Source organism: Pteropus medius, unplaced genomic scaffold, assembly GCF_902729225.1.
Source record: "Pteropus medius unplaced genomic scaffold, Ma_sr-lr_union100, whole genome shotgun sequence".
In the NCBI taxonomy this organism is placed as follows: Eukaryota; Metazoa; Chordata; class Mammalia; order Chiroptera; family Pteropodidae; genus Pteropus; species Pteropus medius.
The window spans coordinates 26,580,636-26,605,949 of record NW_024340696.1 but is presented as its reverse complement, the minus strand read 5'-3'; the positions used below and the strand labels follow the sequence as shown (position 1 = coordinate 26,605,949).

At 32.4% G+C, this 25,314-nt stretch overlaps 1 protein-coding gene across 1 annotated transcript in view; it reads left to right on the top strand.

Moving 5' to 3' along the window:
- Positions 1–25,314, top strand: part of SEC63 (SEC63 protein translocation regulator) — a 55,029-nt gene that overhangs the window by 22,155 nt on the left and 7,560 nt on the right. The window contains exons 4-18 of the mRNA XM_039869882.1: positions 825–937; positions 4,659–4,720; positions 5,313–5,371; positions 6,846–6,896; positions 8,024–8,132; positions 10,140–10,234; positions 10,333–10,465; positions 11,742–11,834; positions 12,609–12,763; positions 14,069–14,216; positions 16,738–16,820; positions 19,020–19,079; positions 19,285–19,458; positions 22,558–22,716; positions 24,469–24,570. Of these exons, the coding sequence (XP_039725816.1) occupies positions 825–937; positions 4,659–4,720; positions 5,313–5,371; positions 6,846–6,896; positions 8,024–8,132; positions 10,140–10,234; positions 10,333–10,465; positions 11,742–11,834; positions 12,609–12,763; positions 14,069–14,216; positions 16,738–16,820; positions 19,020–19,079; positions 19,285–19,458; positions 22,558–22,716; positions 24,469–24,570 (1,596 nt within the window). The remainder of the gene's footprint in view (positions 1–824; positions 938–4,658; positions 4,721–5,312; positions 5,372–6,845; positions 6,897–8,023; positions 8,133–10,139; positions 10,235–10,332; positions 10,466–11,741; positions 11,835–12,608; positions 12,764–14,068; positions 14,217–16,737; positions 16,821–19,019; positions 19,080–19,284; positions 19,459–22,557; positions 22,717–24,468; positions 24,571–25,314) is intronic.

The following is a 25,314-nucleotide window of genomic DNA, read 5'->3' as shown; positions in this document are numbered from 1 at the left end:
CAAGAGAGATATTAAAGATTAAAAGGTTTGAGGGCAATTTAATGCTATAAAAAGTCAGTATGAAAAATTTATTAATAGAAATTAAGTCTAATTAGGGAATAAATAAGGTAAACTTATGTAGTTACTTAATATGAAAATATTGACAAGCAAATGAAACCATATTCTTCATATTATTTCTTAGAAAGGAAGTTAACCTTTGACTTGAGGGTTTTTTTTAGCCAGACTTAATTTACTGTGATCATTTTTTGATATTTAAATGTCACTATCCTTTTATTTATTTAAATACAGCATTATAGTTGACCCTTGAACACTGTGGGATTGGAGCATCTATCCTGCTCAGTCTAAAATTCAAGTATGACTTTTGACTCTATAGTCAGCCCTTGGCATCTGCAGATCAAATGGAAAACAGTATTTTCGATCTGTGGTTGGGAAACTGCAGGTGGGAATGTAAAAATACTGTTTTCAATCCGCAGTTTGTTGAATCTGTGGATGTGAAACCAGGGGTTACAAAAAAAAATCCATGTATAAATGGACCTGTGCAGTTTAAACCTATGTTGTTCAAGTGTCAACAGTATATGGTTTCATTCTCATATTGGTGCCTAGTGTACTGCATGGCTCATAGTAGGTGCTCAATAAAATAAATATATTGGACAAAATATATTTTATTTAAAAAGTACGTGGGGTGTAATTTATGGGACAAAATAAGATAAAAATTTCCTCTTTCTGAAAATACAGAGTAGTTCATATTTTAAGTTCAAAATGGGATAGATTTTGTTTTTACAGCATCGTGCTTATTTTTATTAAAACAAAACTTTTCCTTTTAGGGGGCAACAGTAGCAGAAATTAAGAAACAGTATCGTTTGCTGTCACTTAAATATCATCCAGATAAAGGAGGTGATGAAGTTATGTTCATGAGGATAGCAAAAGCTTATGCAGCGTAAGTATAGAATCCATTACACATTTTTAAGAAGTAGTAAAGATAGTTTTCTATTCAAATAAAATACTGAGTAAAATAGTTGTCATACACTTTTATTAAATACTGACCTCATATCTTGAGTCTGTCATTTATAGAATTACCTGGCAACCCTAAAGCGGTAATCTAACTAAACCTTAATTTTAAGTAACTTAGAGTAGTGCTTTTGCCATATGAAGTTGGTTAAATTAAGCAGTAAGTGATATGTTGAGCTATTTCCTAAACACCCTGATTAGAAGAGTTATACTTATATCTGTTTTCATTCCTAGGCTTTTTATTAGGCTAGATCTATTTTTCCTGTTTTGGCAATATAACTTATCTCATTTAAACTCTTTAAAGACCAGTTTAATTTTTGGGAAACAGGGTAGAGTATATAAAATTAAAAGCAGGTTATTCCTTGAGTGTTAACTATTACAAGAGATAAAAGTTAGCTGGTACCTTTAGGACCCATGATAGATATATCTCCACACAGCTCTTTTGTTGAATTAAAGAGTAAAGTACAGACAAGATGTCTGTTTTTCAAGGACTCAGTGATATATAATTTTGTGGGTCAATTTTAAGAATATAAGTAAATAGGATACTCAGGTATAACAGTGAATGGGAAGTGGCATGTAAATGACAGAAGTTTGAGAAATATTGTCATACTCATTTTTGCACTTAATAAAAGCATATTGACTATCTCCTCTCTCCACTTTTCTTGTGGACTACTTGTTATCCATGTGAGTATTATTCTGTAATAAAGCAGTCCCTTCAGGAGCTTCTGCAGTGCGTACTTCATTTTCTTTTCTGCATAGCAGATGTCCTCCAAATTGCTGTCTTTCAGGTGATGTCACTTTTTCCCTTTTTTAAAATTGTGTCTCCTTCAAGCATTTACTTTTCTTGCATAGCATTGCAGTGCCTTAGTTGCTGTCTTCAGGTAATTTAAGAAAAACTGAAGATTTCCAGAGGATATCAGATAGCCAAGATTATTTAATTAGTAGTTTTAATTTTAGGGCTTTTGGTACAGTTATTTTTTTCCCTTCATTCTTTAGATATTGTAACATTTTCAAGTTCTCAGGTTACTGGAAATCTGACTCTTTATGACATATAGTCACTATTTGAAAAAGTACAGAAGAATAATACATAGCCTTTGGTTTTGATTGAGGTATAGAATGTTTTGTATGTAAAATGTTGATGGTCTCTTAGACAAATGAAGAAGTAAATGATTATGGGACCCAGACTTTGATTTCTTGCAACTTGTGCAAGTACAGCTAAATTAAAGGTGTGCATTTTACTAAATATAAGTTCTAACTGATCGCATTGAAGCTCCCATCTTCTGTATATGTCTGGCAGTCTGAGTATAACTGAAGCAACTTTTGGAATGCCGTTATAGGCTTTGATATACAAATTTTTTTAGAATTTGTATTGGTTATTTAGGATATTTTCTCTTCCCTTATTTGCCCATTCTGATAAACTAGCTGGGTCATTCCTATCTCTTCACACCAGATTTTAACTTAAAGGAAAGGAGGTCTGAGGAGCTAGATTAACTATTGAATTCTCTGGTTTAGTCATCTGGATATAGTTGGGATTTGGCTTTCAGGTGTAAAACCTATCTTTAAGATACTTAATAACAAGTGAGCAGCAGAGCTGTTACCTTAAAGCTATTTTAATTTTTAAAAACTTGTTTTTATGTGTTTGTGCACCTGAACATGGAATTTAGCTCTACAAAGCTCACTCATATAATTAAGTGAGAGCATTCTCAAGATCAGACTTTATAATCTGAGGTCCCTGAAATTGTGTACAGAATTTATGTGTGTCTATGAATGTGTGTTTTTTCCAGAGCAAAAGAGACATAGATTTTATTAGATTCATGGTTGGATTTATGATACAACCTCCTGTTCCCAAAGTTAAGGGATAAAATCATGTTTAGGAAACTTGATACTCATTGAGTTTTTAATAATTAGCATCATTGGTCTTGTTTAAGTTGTTTTATGTGAATTAACAAATCACATAGCTTTTAAGTACTTTAAGTCTTAGGAATGGTATTATACTAAAACACTAATAAAAAAAAATCAGTTGTGTTTTTACTCTGACTTCTAAAAGTTGATTCCTTTAATTTGATTGAGTATCCAGCATTATGCCTGTCACACAGCAATTGTACAAGCTGGTTTAATGAATGAGTTAATGGATTGTAATCAAGTGTGTCAAGTGTTTCTATAATGTGAGCTGTGCTTTATTTTGCAAAATTTGAAGGTATTGTAGAGAGAGCAGAGCAGTTTATTGTGCTGCCATCAACAGAAAGGCAAAAGGGGACGGAGGTATTCATTTGGGGGAGAAGAATCTTATTAGAAGACAAAATATTGAGGGAAACCATAGCTTAAGCTCTGGGAGGGGTGGACAATTGTATAGGTAAACCAGGGCAGAATTTTTTGAGAAACATCCTTATTTGGATGTTTTCCTTAGCAGAAAAGGATCTTAGCTCCACTTCTTATTAACTTGCAATTTCTCTAATAATGCTTTACATTGACTCTTGTATTTTACTGTGGCCTTAGTTCAAATTGTATAAGTAGAGATAAAATTAAATAAGGATTAAGATATCAAGGTACTTATTTTCGAAAATGACCAAACTGATAAGTTTAAAAATATTTTCAAATTGTTGAAAAGTTTTGCTATTTTATAAATATAAAGGTACTTCTGCATTCTGTCAACCTGGAACTTGGTTGAATAGAACCTTTATTGTATCTTAAATGCATGTGTTTGGGGAAATAGAAATGTCTAAAATTAGATTTGGACATAAACAATCTTTTGCCAACTGCTGTACAAGAATGCCTTCCTTATTAAATTATTGGTTATTTTTTTGTGTGTGTGTCTGCCTTGTCTCCTTAACAACATTGTAAAGTTTTTGCAGGAATTAAAATTTTCTTTTAATGTTTTCTTAACATTTATTCTGAGACCTGGAATAAAACCACTCTTTCTTCGTTCCTTGAGCCATTGCCCAAGTCAGGGGTTATGTTTATATTTAGGTTTTTGGTTTTTGTTTTTTTGTTTTCTTTTGTTTTTGTTTTTAAATCACTCTCTCACTTTCATATTGGCCTGGGTTAGAAAGCTGTTGCTTTAACAGGTCTTTTCCTAGTCCTGTTGGCAGTTGGTTTAGGAGAAAACTGATCTCAGCACAATGCAAATGACCTTTTCCACAGCAATGGAGTTTTATAGGTGTTTTTCTTTTTTTTCTTTGAGAATGTGGTGCCAATTTTGGAGGGATTATTATCACTAATTTCGTATTAGGTTTATGTTTAGGAAGTAGATATATATCATTCTCAAGTATGAACATGCTCATTGAAGAACTTTTGGAAAATGTATGAGCGTATAAGAAAGAAAAGATTACCTGTAATCTTCTCTGCTTTCTCAGGAAATGTGTTAGTCTTTAAAGTTTCATCTCAGTTTCTACTGGCTAAACTTGAGGACCCAAAGGCCAACCAGGAATTTGTATCAAGGCTAATTAATTAATAGTTGGCATTTTCTGTTAACGCGGAATTCCTTTCTCCCCTCTCCCGGCTTTTTTTCTAATTTCAGAGAGGCTTTTCTTGATTCTCTGAAATTAACATCTTTAAGAAATGAGTTTGTTGGTTAATGGAGATTGTATATATGAGTATGTATTTTTAAAATGGGGCTTTATAATTGTTAAACTTTGTTCTTTTGGTGCTAGTTTAACTGATGAAGAGTCTCGAAAAAATTGGGAAGAGTTTGGAAATCCAGATGGACCTCAAGGTGTGGTAAATTATTAAAAAGTACTGGGGATATGATGTATATTATGAAAATGTTAACTAAATTGAAAAGAATATTTAGATTTTCTTAGTTTATGAATAGGAAAATTACAACCACATGGAGTTAAAGCAGTTTTGTAAATTGAGTTCCCTTTAATTTTTACATATTTTTTTTTCTAGAGACTAGCTTGGAAAATAGAACTTCGATTGATTTGATGAGAAGAATAGTCACTGTCATTCATCATTTCCAGTTAGAAGTTGATAAAAATTGGATAGAAAAAAATCTGTTTTTCTTTGCTGACTTTAAACATTTTTTCATATATTTATAGTGTTTACATAAACTCAGTAAATATAAAAGAATTTAGGTTTTCTAGGAAGAAGGAATTCATTTACTTAGTTTGAGGTTTTTTCTTTTTTCCTCCTGGAAAAATTTAGTTTCAGATATAAATGATATCCATTAACTTTTGTGTAATGGGAACACACATAATAAGATGATTTTTCTCAAAAAACTTTTCCAGGGGGTGGGGGACAGAATTTTGAGATATAAAGAAATAAAACAAAGTGGAGACTTTTCAGAAATATTCTTCCTATTTTAGCCACAAGCTTTGGAATTGCCCTGCCAGCTTGGATAGTTGACCAGAAAAACTCAATTTTGGTGAGTGCATTTAATAAGACACGTTATAATGTGTTTGATATATCTTGTTAATATGAAGAGAGCTATTCAATAGAATAGTGGTATGCTGTTTTTAATTTAACTATGTATTGTGAAACAACATAAGGGAGAAAAGAATTGGTTCCTATTAACTAGGCTGCTGATTTGGGGTAGTGTGTTCTAAACGTAGTTTTAAAATCTTAGAATTGTGACAGTTTTCTTTTGAAGACAGTTTCAAATTGGATTCTACCCTTGGTTTGGGAAATTACTGTTTTTTTATGGTACCTACATTTATCCTCCTAAGTAGTGTTCAAAATTTAAATTATCCTTCATTTCACATTTACCCAGACTAAATTAATTTTTATGTATGCTAATTAATGGTATATGTTCCATACAGTACTTCCAGAGGCAGTAGGATATTAGACTTTAATAAATTATAGAATTTGAAACATTAGAAATTATTTTAACCTATTGTTAAGAAATATGTGATTTTCTACTGTTTTGAAAATAATTAGGAGCTATCTTTGAATCAATAAAAAATAAAATCTATGTAGTTTATAAGTTGTTTTGAAATGGCTATTTAATGTTATAGCAGATTAATGTTATCTTCAAAGGTATATGGTTGCTGTATATAAATGTGTTGATCATGCTTAGGGGCACTCTGGGAGTACTAGAGAAGAGAAAGATAGTTAGCTACCAGAATTGAGATCAAGCAGTAGGAGAAAAATCTAAGACCAGCCGACTTCAAACAGAAAATTATGAAGTTGGCTCCCTCATATTTAGGCAAAGGAACCAGGCAGGGTTCTATCATTTATTTCCAAGGCACCAGCCACTAGCCAGGATGGTTTTTTGTTTTGTTTGTTTGTTTGTTTTTTATTTTGGAACTATTTTATTTAAATAACTAAAAACAATTAGATGTTCAGAAGCAGCATACAATGAAAAAACATCAAATCAGTTACTTTATCATGTATTCCCCCTTCACAACAAAAGCAAAAAAAAAAAAAAGGCTTTCTGCTTTAAGGGAAAAGTCAGAAAAATAGGCCAATATATTTTTCATCTCCATAATAACATGAACAGCTACAAGAAATCTAATTGTAATAAGAGAAATTGGATGTTGGCTTGCACATATCAAATGTGGATATACAAGTATTTGTTTGGCTGGTGTTATCTATAGAGCAAATTAAAAGGTAATTTATTATGGTATAAAAAGAGCATAGGTTCTAGAGCTGGAATGTCAATTCTGGCTCCATTATGTGACCTGGACAAGCCATGTAACCTAGATATGCTGTGGTTTCTCTATCTGCAAAAGAAAAATAATAATGGTACCTTCCTTGTAGAGTTTGAAAATAGGATTAAATAAAATAATACATGAGGAGTGCTTTTTATAGTGCCTCCTCCATGTAAGCCTCAAGATAATGTTCGTGGCTGTTATAATTTGCCTTATGAGGCTATGTTCTTTTTCTCTTTGCAATTCTAGGTTTTACTTGTATATGGATTGGCATTCATGGTTATCCTTCCTGTTGTTGTGGTAAGTTCTAGCTCTTTTTAATAACAATTTTTTTTTTTTTGAAAGGGAATTGATGGCATACTTTAGAGTTTCCCTATGAGATTATAATTTGTATTAGAATATAATCCATTGATCCTTGAATTTTTAAGAATCTTTTTTTATATAAATTTATTTAAATTAGTTTCAAGTATACAGTAAATGGTTAGACATCTATATTGTTCATAAAATGATTCCCTCAATTGCTTAAGTATCTTATATTCAGCTATACGTCAGAGATCTTCTAAAGGTGGCATCACTTGAGAGTATTAAGTCTCTCTTCTCCCAATCCAAAAGTTACCCACAGCTGAGATAATACAGATGTATTTAAATGAGTTTAAAATGAAAGTCTTCCTACACCACCCCTCTCAACTCTTTCTCTCTGTCAGAGATAACCAATCACTGCTAAGTTTGTTTTCCTTTTCAAATATTTTTCTATGCATAATATATATATAAACATTTTTTAAAAAAATATGATCTAACTATATTGTTCTGTGAGTTTTTTTGCTTCATATATTAGGGGCACAATGTATAGAGTAACCTTATTTTTAAAAACATATGTGTAGTACCTCAGTATAGAGATACCAGAAAGTTTATGATTTACCATTTGTTGCTTTTATGACTTGGTGGTATTCTTTCTGGTCTTATAGTACCTGAGCCTATTTGTGAAGTTAATAATTAACCTGTCTTGCCTTCTTCATAGGATTATTGTATAAGGATCTAGTTGTATGGAATGTTAATGAAAGTTGTATATCAAATGTAAAATTGCTCCTACACTTATTTATCAAATGTTTATTGTAGAAATACTATGTGTTAAGAACCAGCTTGTTGCTTATAGTAATGGGTGGTTTTATTCCTGTTTGTCTTCAAATAATTTCTAGCTGTAACTTAATCATATATATGTAGTGAGTAGGCTGGTGCTTAGGCATCAGGCAATGTAAATATTGGCTAAATAAATCATTAGAAATATGTAACAAAGGCATTTGATCTAAAGCTCAGGTATTATTGGTTTATGAACATTTCGAAAATTTGACTGTAAACATTTTGCATCAAACAACATTTTTATTACAGTTTTCGTACTTTTTTCTTGTTTAATTTTGTTTGTGTTTTAGGGCTCTTGGTGGTATCGCTCAATACGCTACAGTGGAGATCAAATTCTAATACGTACAACACAGATTTATACATATTTTGTTTATAAAACGCGAAATATGGATATGAAACGTAAGTAAATTTAAGTACCTGTGACATTAAATTCTTTTCTGTGTCATTTATGTGGGGTTGATATACATTCAGCTGGAGAAATTCCATTTTACAGTTTTATAGATAATCAGTTTATATAACTAAATCTAGGGGAAACACCCTTTATCACATTTTCCGATATGTATTTCTGTTGTTCTCATTTACTCAGCTATGTGTGTATGTATTTTTTCAGAAATTATATGGTAAAGCTTCATGTGGACTAATTTTTCTTGAGTATTTGTGTGCCAGGCATTGCTAGGGACTATACATGTTTTAACTCATTTAATCTTTGCCAGGCTCCCATAAGTGCTGTTTTTAAGCACATTTTATAGATGAGGAAACTGAATCCAAGGATATACAGTAAGTGATAGAGCCAGGATCACATTGAACCCAGGCAATCTGGTTTCTGAGCCATAACCAGGACATTATACTGTATTTATTATAGTAAAATAAGTGGAGTTCCTAGGTGTGTGTTGAAAGAAAACTGCTGGAATATTTCATTGCCAGAATTTTATTTCAAAATTTCTTAAGGAAAAAAAAAAAGAAGTATCATCTTAAATACTTTCTTTGCTCTCATAAAACTAACTGTAAATTTTATCCCTGGAATATATAGTATTGCCATTCAGAATTATGGCTCTGTAGAAATCATAGACATCCCTCTTTCTCTCCTTAAATTAAAAAAAAAAAAAAGATATGTGTTAAATTGTGATTCACTGGAGAATGCATCTTTTTTCTAAACTTAAATGGACTTTTCTGTATTTTGGATTTGCCAATTTTACTAACTTTCTTGGTGACCAGAAAGAGACTCCTCAGGATCATGGCTGTGTTAATAGATCTTATATTTCTGAGGCATGAGCACATCTTTATTTCTGAGGAACAAGTGAATGTTACTTTCCCTTATGCACATGTCACTTTTTTTTATGCTGGATTGAAATATTAATATAGAACTTATTCCCTTATGAAAATGTTTCATGTTTATAATCTGCTTTAATGTGTTTTTTGCATCAGCAATCTTGATTACTGTTTTATTTCTGAAGGTGGTACTTAGCCTTATACAATTCTATTAAAAAAAATATCATTTAGCTGCTAAGCTTGGTTATATATCGTTGGTTACTTTAGCACTGGCACCATCTAAATAGCTGTCTTAGGAACAGTTTTTTTTTTTTTTAAAACATTTGAAGGTAATAATAGTAATAGCTCACACATATTACTGTGTGTCAGGCACATATGAAGAAACAGGCCCATGGAGAGTTGAAGACTATTGTCTAGGTCATTTAGCCAGTAAGCGAAAATTCCGGGGTCTACACACTTAATTGCTATAACTATCCTGCTTTTTGTGAATACATTGCATGTATTTTTCTGCTGTAAGGTGAGATTAAATACTATAGTGCCAGTCATTAAAGAGCTTGTATAGGCTAACAAGAGTAATGCTAATACATATGGCTGCAAATTATGTGTATTTCAAGAACAGTAGTCCCACAAAAACCTCCAGGGTTCCATAATAAAAATTTCTATAAATGACAGTGTGTTTTAGTTTACTCAGGGCTCCAAGCAGTCATGAAGAAACCTAAAACTGTTTTTAACTATTTCTCAGCCATATTTAAGCATAGAGCCCCCTTTTTTCACGTAGCATTTATTAATATCACATGGAATATTTAATGCTCTATAGAAAGTTTCTGTAGACCACATGCTTAGGTCTAGAAACAGATGCTATTTGAAGTGATTTTAATGTATTCAGTTGCTTTGGGGCCCTTAATTTGATATTTATTTCTATTCACTTGTGATAATGTTGCCCATGTTCTAAAAAGTGAGACTTTTTTTTAATGAGATAAATTAATACTTGTTAGTAGTAGAGTTCAGATGATTTTTAAGCATTGTGTGTGATTGGAAAACTGGCTCGCTATAAGATTAATGAAGTTATCATAGGAAGAGAAATTAATAGGTGAGCAAATATATTTATTTATCCTCATATTTCTTTTGTTTTCTTAGGTCTTATTATGGTGTTGGCTGGAGCCTCTGAATTTGACCCTCAGTATAATAAAGATGCCACAAGCAGACCAACAGATAATATTCTAATACCTCAGGTTAGGCCTACCTCTGAAATTCCTTGATAAGCACTTAATTATTAAAATTAATGCTTTTTTAAGTGTGTATTTTTGAATAATTATTTTATTTATTCTAGCTAATCAGAGAAATTGGCAGCATTAATTTAAAGAAGAATGAGCCTCCACTTACCTGCCCATATAGCCTGAAGGCCAGAGTTCTTTTACTGTCTCATCTTGCTAGAATGAAAATTCCTGAGACCCTTGAAGAAGGTATCTGTGACTCTACTATCTGCAGAGTTTTAGTGGTACAAAAGCAGTGGATTTAATTATACCTTATGGTGCAGTGTTTTTGTCACTGTTCTTTTTTGTTCAGATAATTGCTCAAGGACCTTTTAAAAAGAAATCTATACGCTACTTAATTATTTCACAAATACTTTGAAGGTATGAGGAAGTCAGATGTTTTGGTAAATGTTAAAATTTAGTATTTCAAAGTGAATACTCTATGAGAAATATTTACTCATTTTCAGATTATATAGTAATTCTTAATTACTTTAAAAAGGATTTTGTAAGCTTTTTGGGAGGGGAGAAAAAATGAATTTCACAACAGATATCTCCATCAATTCTTTTACTCCACCACAATTACCCTTCAGCAACGGTTACCAAGGAGTCCATGAAACCATCTATTCTAGTTAAATGAAAAGCAGTAGATTGGGACAACAGTGTTTCCAGGGATGTCATGAATTTGAGTGTCATCTCTTCTTCATTTGCATTGTTTCAATTAAAGTTTTAAAAGAAAGTTATTTTAGGGACTAAATATTCTTTCTGAATGAAATTTCTCTTATCTCTTTTAAGCCAGTAATGTAGTCAAGGCAAATTGATGCTCAATGATTGTTGATAGGACAGGGTACATATTATGATGGAATGAAGGAGCACTGTTTAGGCATTGTTAATTAGAGTTGCAAATTAACGAGTAATTCTGTTCCTAATGTTCTGTACAGATGCGAACCATCTTTATTTTTATCAGTTATCTAAGAAATAGGAAATAAGTTTTTTTTTAGGTTGAGTATTAACCCAATGGATGATCTTAATGGTTAAGTATTAAATGCAGTATAAATGAAAGAGTTGCTCTCTGTCCCTCATCCCCCACCCCTCTTCTCTAAATTTATTTAACAGTCTCAGTTATAGTCTTTGGATTTATCTGTAATTATACTCATAGAAATTTAGGTACACACAAAAATTTTAAAAGTTTTTGAATATAATATTAAGTTTAAGATTAGACTTTCTTAAAAAAAGGGGGGAGGTAATAAAGCCCAACACCATAATACTAAAAATTTGCCTGTGATACATCTAATCTGAGCTAGAGTTTGCTGACTGATTTTTGACACAGTGCTGCTGAGGAGACACTATTGGGTTCAACCTGTAAAATTCTGAGGTCATGTGAGATATTTGTAAGACAAATTTAGTACTTGTCTTAGACTACAGTTGATAAAGATATTTTATCTATAAAAGTGGAATTTGTTTCAGGTTTTTTTTTATTGTTTCACAGATCAGCAATTTATGCTGAAAAAATGCCCTGCCCTACTTCAAGAAATGGTTAATGTAATCTGCCAGTTAATAATAATGGCTCGGAGCCGTGAAGGTGAGGAAGAAACATGATTAATTATGTTGTACTTTTTCTTGCAAGCATATGCAGATTACACTTCATAGTTTTAAGATTTATGGTACTTAATATATTTCTATCTATAAGTTGAATCAGCTTTCCCAGTTTTGTCCATGTTTTTTCTTATTTCTTTCCTTATATTTTCCATTATGTAAAGTGTTTATCACAACTTATTATGTTTTGAATTTAATTTTTTCGTGTTTTATTGTTCGCAAAGATTTAAAATATCCTTTTCCTTCCTCTGAATATTTTTAGATTTGGGTTATTCCTGCATTTTAACAATGAGTTTGAAATAATTCTTTAAGTGATGTAATGAAGATTCATTCATTCATTTGACATGTAGTGTTTTTTTTGCCTAAAGGGAAAAAGAATGAGAGAGTTTATGGTCAGTAAGGGAAAGGGAGACCCTTAAAAAAGGAGATGGTGGTTGTGGTTTGTTCTCAGGGATGATTTCAGTTCTTGGCGTGGTGTCATTATGTTCTTGATACTGATATGTCCAACAATTCACTGTTTTTGGAGGTGATGCAAAGAATTTTCCTATTAAATCAGGTGATTGTTGCTGGATAATGAGCACTTTTTTTGTGTATATTTTGTATTTTATCCAATAACTTTTAAAGGAAAATCAACACTGAGATTTTGGAATTTGAGGGGTTCAGGATATTCACGTGAATCTTATTTTTGTGATGAATTGTATACTCCTGAGCATATAAAAAGTCCAGCTCTGTTTTTTCTTTTTCTCCTATTCTTTCTAAGAAAGGGAGTTCCGTGCTCCAACTTTGGCATCCCTAGAAAACTGCATGAAGCTTTCCCAGATGGCTGTGCAAGGCCTTCAGCAGTTTAAGTCTCCCCTTCTACAGCTCCCACACATTGAAGAGGACAATCTTAGAAGGGTTTCTAATCATAAAAAGGTAATTGTTCGCTACTTTAATATCAGTTTTAAGCAATTTGTCATATCACTTGAAGAAAACATGAATGAAAGTTTTCTAGAAAGGGTTACTGTGAATTTTTTTTTTTTGATTTAGAATGTCTTAAACATTTCTAAAACTATCCCTCAAGTGTTTCCATTAATGTTTTCTTGATTAGGTAGCTGTTTTACAATATCTTACTACTGTAAGTGATTTTACTACTTCAGAGGTCAATGCACTTTAACAGCTAACACTTTTTTCCTTATGTTACTAAAAATAAATGTACTCAGTAAAAATGCGCTGTATACTTTCTAGTTGTTTTATTTGTAAGTTAAATGGTGGGCAGTGGTTTATTAGTTTAGTATGAACAGAATAAGTATTCAAAAATAAGTAGATCAAATAAAGAAAATTCTACTTTAGAAACAGTTATAGTAAAGGCATGACAGTGAATCTTAAGACAGCAAAAATATGTATAAATGAAAACTTTGAGGAAATATGAGAAAAAATGAAGGAAATTATTGGTAGATTTTAAACATTATTTTTTATATATTAGGCAAAGCAGGCAGAAGATAGACATTAGATTTGATAGTATACTAAAGTAGGACTAATAAGTGTATACTAGAAATTTGTGTCAGAGTTCTCTTTTCAGGTAATTGTATTACTCTTATAAATTTGATCATATTTTAAGTCATAGTTAAAATTTTCAGCATCCAAAAGTGAGCATTTCACATGCCTCATGATCTAATCTCTGTCTGATATAAAAATTAATAACTATCACCAAATACCTGGAAATTAAAGAACACTCTCCTCCTAAGTATCCATTTAGCTGAGATGGATAGTATTGCAATAATGGACAGTTATATTTAGAAAATAACAAAATTGAGAATATTCCATATTAAAACCGTTAGGGTGCACATGTACTTGGACATAAATTCATACTCTTAAAGGTTTTTATCATTAAAATAGAAAATAGAGGTCAGCAAACTGAGCACATCAAACGACATTAGTTTTTGCTTGGGTCAGGATTCTATATGAATACTGTTTTTTCCCTATAACTACTTCTAAGTTTAAAAAACAACCATGTATTAACTGTGTAAATAAAAAATCCTAAATTTAAAGTTTCTTGGAGAAAAAGGCCATGAAATGCTATAAAGTTGTATTTTCTGCTTTGAAATTTATTATCATCTTAACATTTTTCCAAAAATGTTTTGGGATTTGTTTTAGTAAACATGCTAGTAATTTTCCTTTTATGAATAAAAAGTTTTATTACTTTAGGATTTATTTTCCTTTCTCTCTTTTTAAATTCAGTACAAAATTAAGACGATACAGGATTTGGTGAGTTTAAAAGAATCAGATCGTCACAATCTGCTGCATTTCCTTGAAGATGAAAAATATGAAGAGGTTATGGCAGTCCTTGGGAGTTTCCCATATGTGACTATGGACATAAAATCACAGGGTAAGTGGGAGGTTTTCCTATTGAGCATTGCTTCCCTTTTGACAGATTGCCTCTTGTATGTTTAGCGCAAGGTTCTCAAAACACTTCATTTAATAACATACCTTGTAATTAGATTTTTCAGAACTATAGTTTATCAGATATACTGTGATGGGAAATGATGTATATTTAATAGTTGTGAGGACACTGATAGAGCCCTGCTTTTATTATCCTTATAAGAGAATTAAGTTTGAGGACTCTTCTGTTTTGTAGTTCAGCTTTCAGGAATATCTAACTTTTCAAAGCATGAAAGAATTCCAGATGTAATAAAAGACATTTAAGATATAGCTGTTGTTAGTGTGGAAGACAAAGCTGTTTAGTTCTAAAATTAATTTAAAAAACCCAACCTATTTACGTTAATTAAGCCTTAAAAATTACTATATTCTCTATCACATTTCATTTGTTTTTCTTGACTTACCTTTATCTAGTGAAAAAAGAGATTATTTTTCTGCCTAATTGTTTTTTGAGTTTCCATTTTAATAGCTGAATAATATTATCATAGAATGGTTACAGAATTGGAGATTAACTGCTCCATTCCTTCATTGTGGCATTGCTCTGAGCTCTAACATTTACTAAGTTACTTTGTGGTAAGATTCTTGTGGGACCAAGATACAAAGATGCATTAGGAATGTTTTCTGTCTTTAAAGGGTTTATAGTCTAGTTGAACATAAACCTAGGATTAAAAACACAGAAGCATAGGCGAGTGTTAAGTGAATGACAGAGTTGTACATTTTCTTCATTCAACAAATATTGCATGCCATTTATTCTCCTGGGTTCTGAGGAAGCAGTGGTGAGTAGGACAAAGCCTCTGCCTTATTGAATATGCATTCTAATTGGAATCATAATTGGAATTAGAAAGACTGGGGTGTTTGAGAAAGGAAGGTAAAGTGCAATTTGGTCGGAGTGTAAGAAATGTGTAGTGAAAGCTGTGGCTGCTTTGGTGGGGAACTGGGATTTCTTAGTGAGTCCACAGGTTTAAATATTAAAACTATTAATCTCAAAGCTTCACTTAAGAACATAACTAATTTAATCAGAAACTATTTAAATATCCAGTTAGGGACTGAAGATATACCATTTGATATAATCAAGGGTATTAAAATGTACATGCTGCTTAGAAAAATGAATGTTGGAGTGATTTTGATGTAAGAATATTCAGTCTCACTTCAGAACATTATGTGTTTCAATCCATAGCATTTTTTATTGACAGTTTATTATTTTACATTTTTACAGTGCTATCCAAATGTGTAATATGAGTAATATAGTTTATGGAGGAAGAGTAGAAGAATTATAGAAGCAGGAAAGGATCATCTGCATGATCCAGTGCTGGAAATGGTGGATCTCTTTTCCCACATCAGTAGAGACTATATAGAATCCCCTATAGGCTTTTCTTTACTTTAAAGCATCAAATGACAGACATTGTTATAGCTGTTAGTTCACATGCAGTGCTCACGCACATACAGCTTTGCAGTGTTGATGAATATATAGTCCAGATTTGATGATTTATGATAATGGAGACTTCTAGGGTGAAGAAAGGATGTTGTACCTTTTTTTGATGCCCAGCTGTTGTGCCTTGCAACCAGTAATAGAGGATATTATCAGTTATAAATTGTTGGAGGCCATTCTCTTCCAACTGATAGTATATTAGTGCAGACCAGAACAATGTGCTAATCTAAATCTGTGTAAACTAAACATGACAAATTTAGAAAAACCTGTAAGCAGAAATACATAGTGAAGAAAATGCTTATAGATAAAATCGGTAGAAAAAATGTATTATATCTACATTTGAATGGAAGATATGTTTGACACGTTATATTAATTTTACTCATTAAACTTAATGTTAATTTATTTTAGTGTTATTAGTTTTAATGTTTATTTTATTATTAGATTTTTGGGAGTTTGGCAGACATGGTTTTAAAATAAACAATTGCAAAAATATATTTTAAATATAAAAATATTTTTAAGTACGTGCCTTAAAAAAATCTCTTTAGTGTGGCTTAGAAGACTAGTTTTAATTATTTTATTCTGACAGGCAGGCATTAATCATACAGATAAAATCTTGTGAATATAAAGGTTTGTACAGCTTAATAGAGTGACAGAAGCCTATTTTTATATCGCTAGGAGAGAAAACTATGACATGGTAATCCTCACATTATACTGCGTTTTAAAAAAACCTGGGTTTGAAACTTGGCAGTGCCATTATAGCCATTATGTGACCTCGTGAATCTCAGTTTCTCCTTTAAGTAGAAATAATAATTCTTCATAGAGCGAGTTTAAAGATTAAATGAATGTATAGTTGAAGGCATTTCCTGGAGAGCCTTATACAGAATAGACAGTCAGTAAATTATTCTTTACTGAATAAGTTTAAAAGATAATATGTCTGAAATGCTAAAGTACCAAATTGATTTGGATAAGTCATTTTGCTGTTTATGTTGACAAAGAACTTGATTTGTATTTTCTACTCAATTTTTTTTTTTATTTTTTACAGTATTGGATGATGAAGACAGCAACAACATAACAGTCGGATCCCTAGTTACAGTGTTGGTTAAATTGACACGGCAAACAATGGCAGTAAGAAATCTATTTGTATTTTTATGCTTTAAGTTATATGTTAAGGTTTTTGTATTTATTTTCTTATTTTAAGTTATACATTCTTAAGTCGAAACTATTGAGTAACAAAATCTAATTTTGCAAGTTCTGTTAGCTGTCTCGAAATTTTAAATTAATATTCATAGTTTTTCACACTAGTTTTCACACACCAAAAAACCTTGGAAAATAGATTAATTCTTCATGTGGTGATTTGTTAATTCCCTATAAAACATTTTAATAATAGGGTAATGTGGATATAGTTCTTAAACTTTAAAGTGCTATACAGAGATTATTATCAATTATTGTTGATAATTTTATCACCTGCTCCTTTTCAGTCAATTCTTTAGAGAATTTACTCTCTATTTTAAATTATTTTTATTTTTTATTTAAAAATTTAAAATTATAATGAAAATAACTTTTTTTAATAATTATGTGAAAAATTTGTGCCACCTGAGAAAAAATTGAGGCAATGCAAGAAAGTATAGGAAGAAATGGACATCATTAATCCTACCATTCTGATGCTTACCCCTTTAGATAGCCTCATGCATGAATATCCATAGCGTTAAATGGTATTTTTATCATATCCTCTTTCTCTCACTGACCTCCCCCAGGAAACCATTTGTCAGCCCCTGATGACCAGAATTCAGTCTTGTGTATATCCTTTCATATCTTTCTCCAAGCTCGTATTTACTGTCTGGACCTTTATAGTGCATATATGTATATGCGCGCACAAACGCGCGCACGCACATGTGTACTTTTCTCATTCTTTTTTATTAAATCTGATCATATTATATATGTTTCCTGCATCTAGTTTGTCTCAGTTGATATTACACATTTATAATACTTCCCAAATTACAACTCTAGTTGTAACTCGAGTTTAATAGACTGGTATTTCAACTCAGTTTTTTCAACTAGTGGTAGATTTTAGCCTGTTCTGCTCTGAGGTCTGTGAGCATCTGCAGAAGATATATGCTGCATTAAACTCCATGTCTAAAACCTCTAGTAGGAAAACCATATTTTATAGTAGGATATATCAAATCAAAGATACTGATTTTATGGTAGCAAGTGGTAAGGAAGCATTTGTGTCACAGACTGGATGAGAGATGCTTCCTAGGAGAAGAGGAAACGCTAAGCCAGTGGCCATGATTGGGTTTAGAATCCAAATTTATACTACTCACATGTTTTTGGGTTCCCAGCTTGAGAAATGAGCAAAAAATTGGCCTTGGGTTGTTGACAGACGACAGTCTGGGGGAATTGGTAGGAGAATAAACAAAACTGCCCTGGAGGAAGGGAAATGATCGAGTATTTATCATCTGGTTCTTGTATAAGTTTTTATCATCCAGCTCTTGTATGAACTGTATCTTAGAGTAATTACGTATTAAGAACTCAATAATAAATGAAGAAACGAAGCACGGATGATAGAATTAGACTAGGGGTTGGCAAAGTTTTTCTGTAAAGGTCTAGTTAGTAAATATTTTAGGTGTTGCAGGCTGTATATTCTCTGTAGCAACTACTGAACTCACAAACAGGCGTGGTCGTGTTCCAATAAAACTTTAAAAGTAGGCAGTGGACCATAGTTTGTTGATCCCTGAATTAGGCTACTAGTATAGATTCTTCCTGGAATTTAAGTCCCAAATAATAGCCTCTGTACTGAATAGAAACATTATATGGTGGTGGATATGTCTTAAGGATATGTGGATTTTCTTGGTGTTCCACTTAGTTACAGATCCGATGAACAGTATCACTGACAATAATGAATAAACTAATATTGGTCTTTTGAAGTTTTAATATTAGAAAATAATGTAAAATTTCAACCTCTCATAACATTATGTCATGTCTGATTACTATTAGAAGTGAAAATTTAAACTGAAATATTTTTGACTTTATAATGCGTTTACATATGTTAAGTCATTGCATTTATAAATTTAAGTACTCTGTACTCTGTATTCAAGACAGATGTGAGATATTTCAGAAGGTAACTTCTGAAGTATTTAGTAATTGCTAAATTGGCACACATTCATCATTTACTGATTACTTAGCTTCTTGTCCCCTCTCATTGCCCCTCCTCCATTGTCACCAGTTTTAAAACTTACTGGTAATACATTTTCAAAGATTACTTTGCTTATCTGAAAGATAAATACAGGTTGACAGACCTAATGTTTTTCTTCTCACTACCTCTAGGAAGTATTTGAAAAGGAGCAGTCCATTTGTGTTGCAGAAGAACAGCTGGCAGAAGATGGGGTAAAACTCAAGTTTTATTACCTCTCTTTCTTGATGATAGAAATGTTCTGTTTAGTTCTCTGACTGATTTATTTATGTTGTTACGGGAGAATAATTCAGTTTATGAAAACATTTAGTTTAGCCATTTCCATCTAAAAATTACTGTGACTCCTGAATGAAACTATTGCTGTAACTTCTGAGTGTGTATATGTGTTGTGATTTACAGCTGGGTGATATTAACAAGAACAGGACAAAAGGAGGATGGCAACAGAAGAGTAAAGGACCCAAGAAAACTGCTAAATCAAAAAAAAAGAAACCTGTAAAAAAAAAACCTACCCCAGTGCCCTTACCACAATCAAAGCAACAGAAACAAAAGCAGGCAAATGGAGTCATTGGGAGTGTAAGTTTACTGTTCTTATTATATAGTTATCTTTATCGAGATGTAGCGTGCACTAAAATGTTCAAATCTTATGTACACAGCTTCTGAGGTTGTACATATGTAATGTACCTGTGGTGCCGAGATCAAGATAAAAAGCCCTACCAGCAGCCTAGAGGCTGCTTTGTGTCCCTTTTCAGTCAGTGACTCCTCTCTCCACCTCCACTCCTTTTTTTTAATTAATTTGTTTTGCCTATCCTTAAATTTCATATAAATGAAATTATGTTTCATTCAACATCATGTCTGTGACATTCATCTTTATTGTACATAGCAATCCATTTGTGTGTGTGTGTGTGTGTGTGATCCCACTGTATGACCACAGTTTACCTGTTTTGTGGTTGGTGAACATTTGGGTTGTTTCTAGTTTTTTGCCTATTTTGAATAAAGATGCTGTGCTTATTCTCATGTGTGTCATTCTGTGGACATTCATTTTTCTTAGGTATGAACCTAGCAGTGAATTGCTGGGTAATAAAATAGGTGTATTTTTAACTCGTTGAAAGAGCCCGTTTTCCATAGTTGTACCATTTTATGTTCCTACTGGCAAAATATGAGTCCAGTTGATCCATATCCTCACCAATACTTGGTTTTACCAGTCTTTTTATTTTAGTCACTGTGATGGATCTGTTGTATCTCTGTGTGGTTTTTATTTATATTTACCTGATAACTAATACTGGACACCTTTTTATATGCTTACTGGTCATTTGGGTATCCTCTTTTTTTTACTGGGGATGTTTGTTTTCTTATGGATTTGTAGGATTCCTTTATGTATTCTGGATATGAGTCATTTTTACTCTTAATGGTAGCTTTAGATGGTTCTTAATTTTAATGAAGTCTGTTTTATCAATTTTTATATGGTTTGTGTCCTGTTTAAGACATCCCTGCCTATTCCAAGAACATAAAGACAAGATAGTTTTCTGTTTTCTTATAGCAGTATTATCGTTTTACTTGTTATATTTACCACCACGATACATCTTGAATTAATTTTTGTGAGTAGTGTGAGATAGGAATTATGGGCCACTTATTCTGGCATCATTTATTGAAAAGATCTTCCTTTCCTCTGAAGTGCAGTGGTGATTTGTTATAAAACAAGTGACTATAACTGTATATCGCAGATCTGTTTATGGACTCTACTCCATTTCATTGGTTATTTTATTCTTTTGCCAATACCACACTGTCTTAATTATGGTGACTTTATGTTATGTATTGAAATATGGTAGTATAGTTCTCAAACTCTTATTTCACGTCTTCAAAGTTGTCTTGACTATGTTAGATCCGTTGCATTTCTAGCTAATTTTTGGAATAAGCTTGACAATTTCCACCAAAAAAAGCTGCTGGAATTTAGACTGGTATTGCATTGAATCTATGGTTCAATATGGGGGGAATTCATATGTTACCAATGCTGAGTCTTTTTATTCATAATCATGGTTTATCTTTATTAATTGTATCTTCCTTAATTTTTCTAAGCAGTTTTTTGTAATTTCCAGTGGCAGAGGCATGGCACATCTTTCATTAGATTTACTCCTGTGTATTTGATGCTTTCTAGTGCTATTGCAAATAACATTAAAATAATTTATTCTGCAATGTTTATTGCTGGTGTATAGAAATACGGTTACTTTCTAAATATTGATCTTGTATCAAGGAGTCTTAATGAATTGACAGTAACTAACCATTTGTGCAAATGTTAAATAGACTTTCTACATACACGATTATGCCATCTGGGAATAAAGACAGTTTTATTATTATTTTTTAATCTTTCTGCTCTTTCTTCTTCTGCCTTACTATACTGGCTAGAACTTTCTGTGTAATGTTGATTAGGAGTGAAGATGGTGGTCACCCTTGTCTTGTTGATCTCAGGGAGAAAGCAAACATTATTTCACTATTCAGTATGATGTTAGTTAGCTATAGGGTTTTTGTGGATAGTCTTTATCAGGTTAAGGAAGTGTTTCCTTCTAATGTTGAGAATTTTTATCATGAACAGGTACTGAATTTTATTAAATACTTTTCCTCTATCTGTTAAGATGATTGTATGATTTTTATTCTTTCTGTTAATGTGAATTATATTGATAAATTAAAAATTTTTAAACAATCATTGCATTCCTGGAATAAATCTCATTTGGTCGTAATGTAGTATTCTTTTTTATATTTATTTGGATTTGATAATATTTTGTTTAGGATTCCTGCGTTTGTGTTTATGAGAGATTATTGGTTTGTCATTCTCTCTTCTGTAATGTCCTTGCCATGTTTTATATTGAGTTCATGCTGGCCTCATTAAACAAGTTAGGAAATAGTCTCTCTTTCTCCTGGAAGAATGTATATAAGATTGAGTTTGTTTCTTATTTGGAAAAACTATCTAGAGAAGCCATCTGGGCTTAGAGTTTTAAAAAGGAGTTTAGTTATAGAGTTCTTTTTAACATATTTTTTTCTTATACCAGTTTTCATAATTGTGTTTTTCAAAGAATTTGCCCATTTCCTCTTGAGTTACCAAATTTATTGACATAAAGCTATTCGTAATATCCTTTATTTTAATGTCTTTTAGATTTGTAGTTATGTCTCTTTTATTTCTAGTATTGCTAATTTGTATTCTGTCTCTTTTTTTCCTTGGGTCTGTCAGTCTTGCCTAATAACATTTATCAATTTTATTAATCTTTTCAAAGAACCAGTTTTTGTTTGGATTTCCCTTTGGTATATCTGCTTTTTCTTTCATTGATTTCTGGTCTTTGCATTTAATTTGCTGTTCTTTTTCTTGCATCTTGAAATGAACTAGTAAGTATACTGTCTGAGATATTGGCTTTCCTTACTGCATTGTACTCTGTCAGTTATGGAAGATAAACTATGAAGAATGACTAAAATAACTAACATTAGACAAATAAGCCAAATGTTAAAGTCTTTAGTCTGACTTCCACATATTTATAAATAAGAATGTTTATAATTCTTTAAAATTCTATATGAAAAGTGAAATTATAATCTTGAGCCAGATTAAATATGGCAATAAGTTACCTTCAGGAACTCAATAATATATTCACTGAGATACTTAGAACTTTTTTGTTTACTTTTTCCTTTTAGGAAACTGCAGTAAAGGAAGATGAAGAAGAAGTTTCTGACAAAGGCAGTGATTCAGAAGAAGAAGAAACCAATAGAGACTCCCAAAGTGAAAAAGAAGATGGTAGTGACAGAGACTCTGATAGAGAGCAAGATGAAAAGCAAAACAAAGATGATGAAGCAGTAAGACTTATAGGTTCAAATAATTGGAATTATACTTCTGATGATAGTTTTGGGTTTTATTATTGTTTATTTGTTTGCTTGTCAGTTTACTACCAGTATATTTTATAATCTTGTATTGCTTTTTAAGAATATTTTCAAGGGATGGTGGTCAGAATTATAAAGAAAAATAGTTCCTAACAAGGATTGGAAATCCTAATTTTCTTAAATCTTAAATTGCTAGATGAATGAAGGCCTAGGTCTGAGGTGAAGTCAGTTTGGTGTCTTAAGGCAATTTTCAGTGTTGGAGATGACCCTGGAAATATGAGTAAGGAAAGGTGGGTTATGCAATAGGTAGCAGTTACTTGGAAGAGTCTCAGAAATTCCATGTAATGTTTAGGGGTAAGGAAACATTACTGTGAATAAGAATGTCAAAAGGTTGGTTAAGGGAAGAGCTGACATTTACAAAATGCCACCTTGTTTCAAGAGGTATATAATACATTAAGTAAAGGGGATCTCTAAGTAATTAAGACTGTGAGGTTATAAAGAATAGGGAAAAAAAAATCTCATGGCAGGGAATTAAGTTGCAGATGATTTATGGGAGGGTTGCAGAAAAGACTCTTTGGTGGCCAATAATGGTTGGTAGAAAGAAGTTCCCAGCCAGATGAACTATAAACTGATCAGCAGTTTATGTTTGTGTTGTTCTTTTTGACTGGGCCATTGATCTAAAATAATCCTTGTGGTTTAAGAGAGAAAAAGAGATTTCCTAAATAACAACCTCTGAGGCAAAAGTAGAGGCCAAAAAGAGGAAAAGGTAAAGGACAAAGGATTAAAGTAAAGGAAATAATGTACCTGTCCTTGGTAGTGGTGGGGAAAAAATAACAATGGCTGTTTTTAGCAGTTACTGGCCTTTGCCTATTTTTGTATTTTGAGAATTAAGTGGATAGCTAGAAAACTAAAACCTATCGAAGAAATTATCCCCCAGCCTTGCTTTGAGAAAGAGCTGACATATTCCTTTCTGAGTCTGTTAGGATTAGTAGAGATGACTCTTAGAGTTTTGACAGACTAGTTTTTTTCACATGACGAAAAATACATTCATCTAGTTGACAAATAATTATACAAGTAACAAATAATTACTCACTATCTGTCACATTGCAGGTACTGTGTTAGATGACAGAAATGCAAAGCCCAATGTGAAACAGGGTCTGCCCTTGAATGATAGTAGGCTGGTGGGGAAGGCAGATAAATAAACACTTTAGTACAAAAGAGATGATGTACATTTTGTACAAGGTGCAGTGATAGCACAGAGGAGGGAGTGATCAACTCAGTCCTGAGGCAGAGGGAAATTTGTGGTACTCAGGAGCTCACACTTTAGGCTTTAGCTGCTCCTGAAAGAAGAATGAGAAGGAATTTGCCGGAAAGAGAAAAAGGAAAATCCAAACAGGGTTTAGGAAGAGTGAAATAGCTCAGTGAGTTCAGAGAAGTCCAGGTAGTTTGAAATGACTAGAATAAAAAGTGCAAGGAGGAAGGCAGTGACAGGAGACTGGAGAGATAGGCCCAGGTAGATCACGAATGGCCATGTAGTCATGCTGAAGAGATTAGATTTGATTTAGGAAAAGAAGCATTGTAAATTTTGAGCAGGGAAATGATCAGATTTGTGGGACTGAGCTCAGTAGTAGTTAGCATTGTCAGGATTAATAGCTAGAAGAAGATGGAAACTCCTCAAAATGATTGAAAACATACTTGATTTCAAATGTTTAATATTTATTTTACTAGGAGTGGCAAGAATTACAACAAAGTATACAGCGAAAGGAGAGAGCTCTACTGGAAACCAAATCAAAGATAACACATCCTGTTTATAGTCTTTACTTTCCTGAGGTGAGTTACACGCAGCCTAGTGTTTTCCTTACTCCATTCACTTTCTCTTCAGATATTTCTCAGTTGCCATTTATCACTTTGTGGTGTGTACTGGCTCAGATGTGCTAAACGTGATCTATTCTTGATAGGCCACATTTTTGAAGGATATATTTCAACATGAATTATGTTTAGAGAATGTGTTATTTAAAAATGGGATTGTTAAATCTTTAAGAATTTCTGTGGTTTCCTGTGCTTCTATCTTTTCTGTGCCTAGATTTCTAAGGGTTGTGCTTTGTGATGATTTTTCATTAGCAGTTCAGGCAGTCTTAATCATTCAAATGCATGTTTTGGCTATTGCTATGTGAATCTCTCACTTCTGTCAAGTATTAAATAGGATGAAAAGTTCTTAGTTTTCTCTGAGGGTCCTGTACTGGCCACCCGGAGCCACTAGACTTGCTTTGGTCCCAGTAATTTCTCTAGTCCATGGGAGTCGTGGGACCAGTTAAGTTTACTAAGAGCTGAGCCACGGCTGAACCCCTAGCTCAGGATAGATCATTGCAATGCTGTTTGTTCCCTTATCCTGTTTACTTTGTGATTGTGACCTGCTCAGCTTTTGATCTCTTTAATAGGCTCTGTTGTTTGTCTTTCAAATGAATTTGGGATTTGCTTGACATTTCACTTTTGTAGATGGTTCCCTCTGTGGCTAGAGGTCAGGAGCTGGTTGCCTCTTAGTTCAGGGAAGCTGTTCCACAGACTGCCTCACAG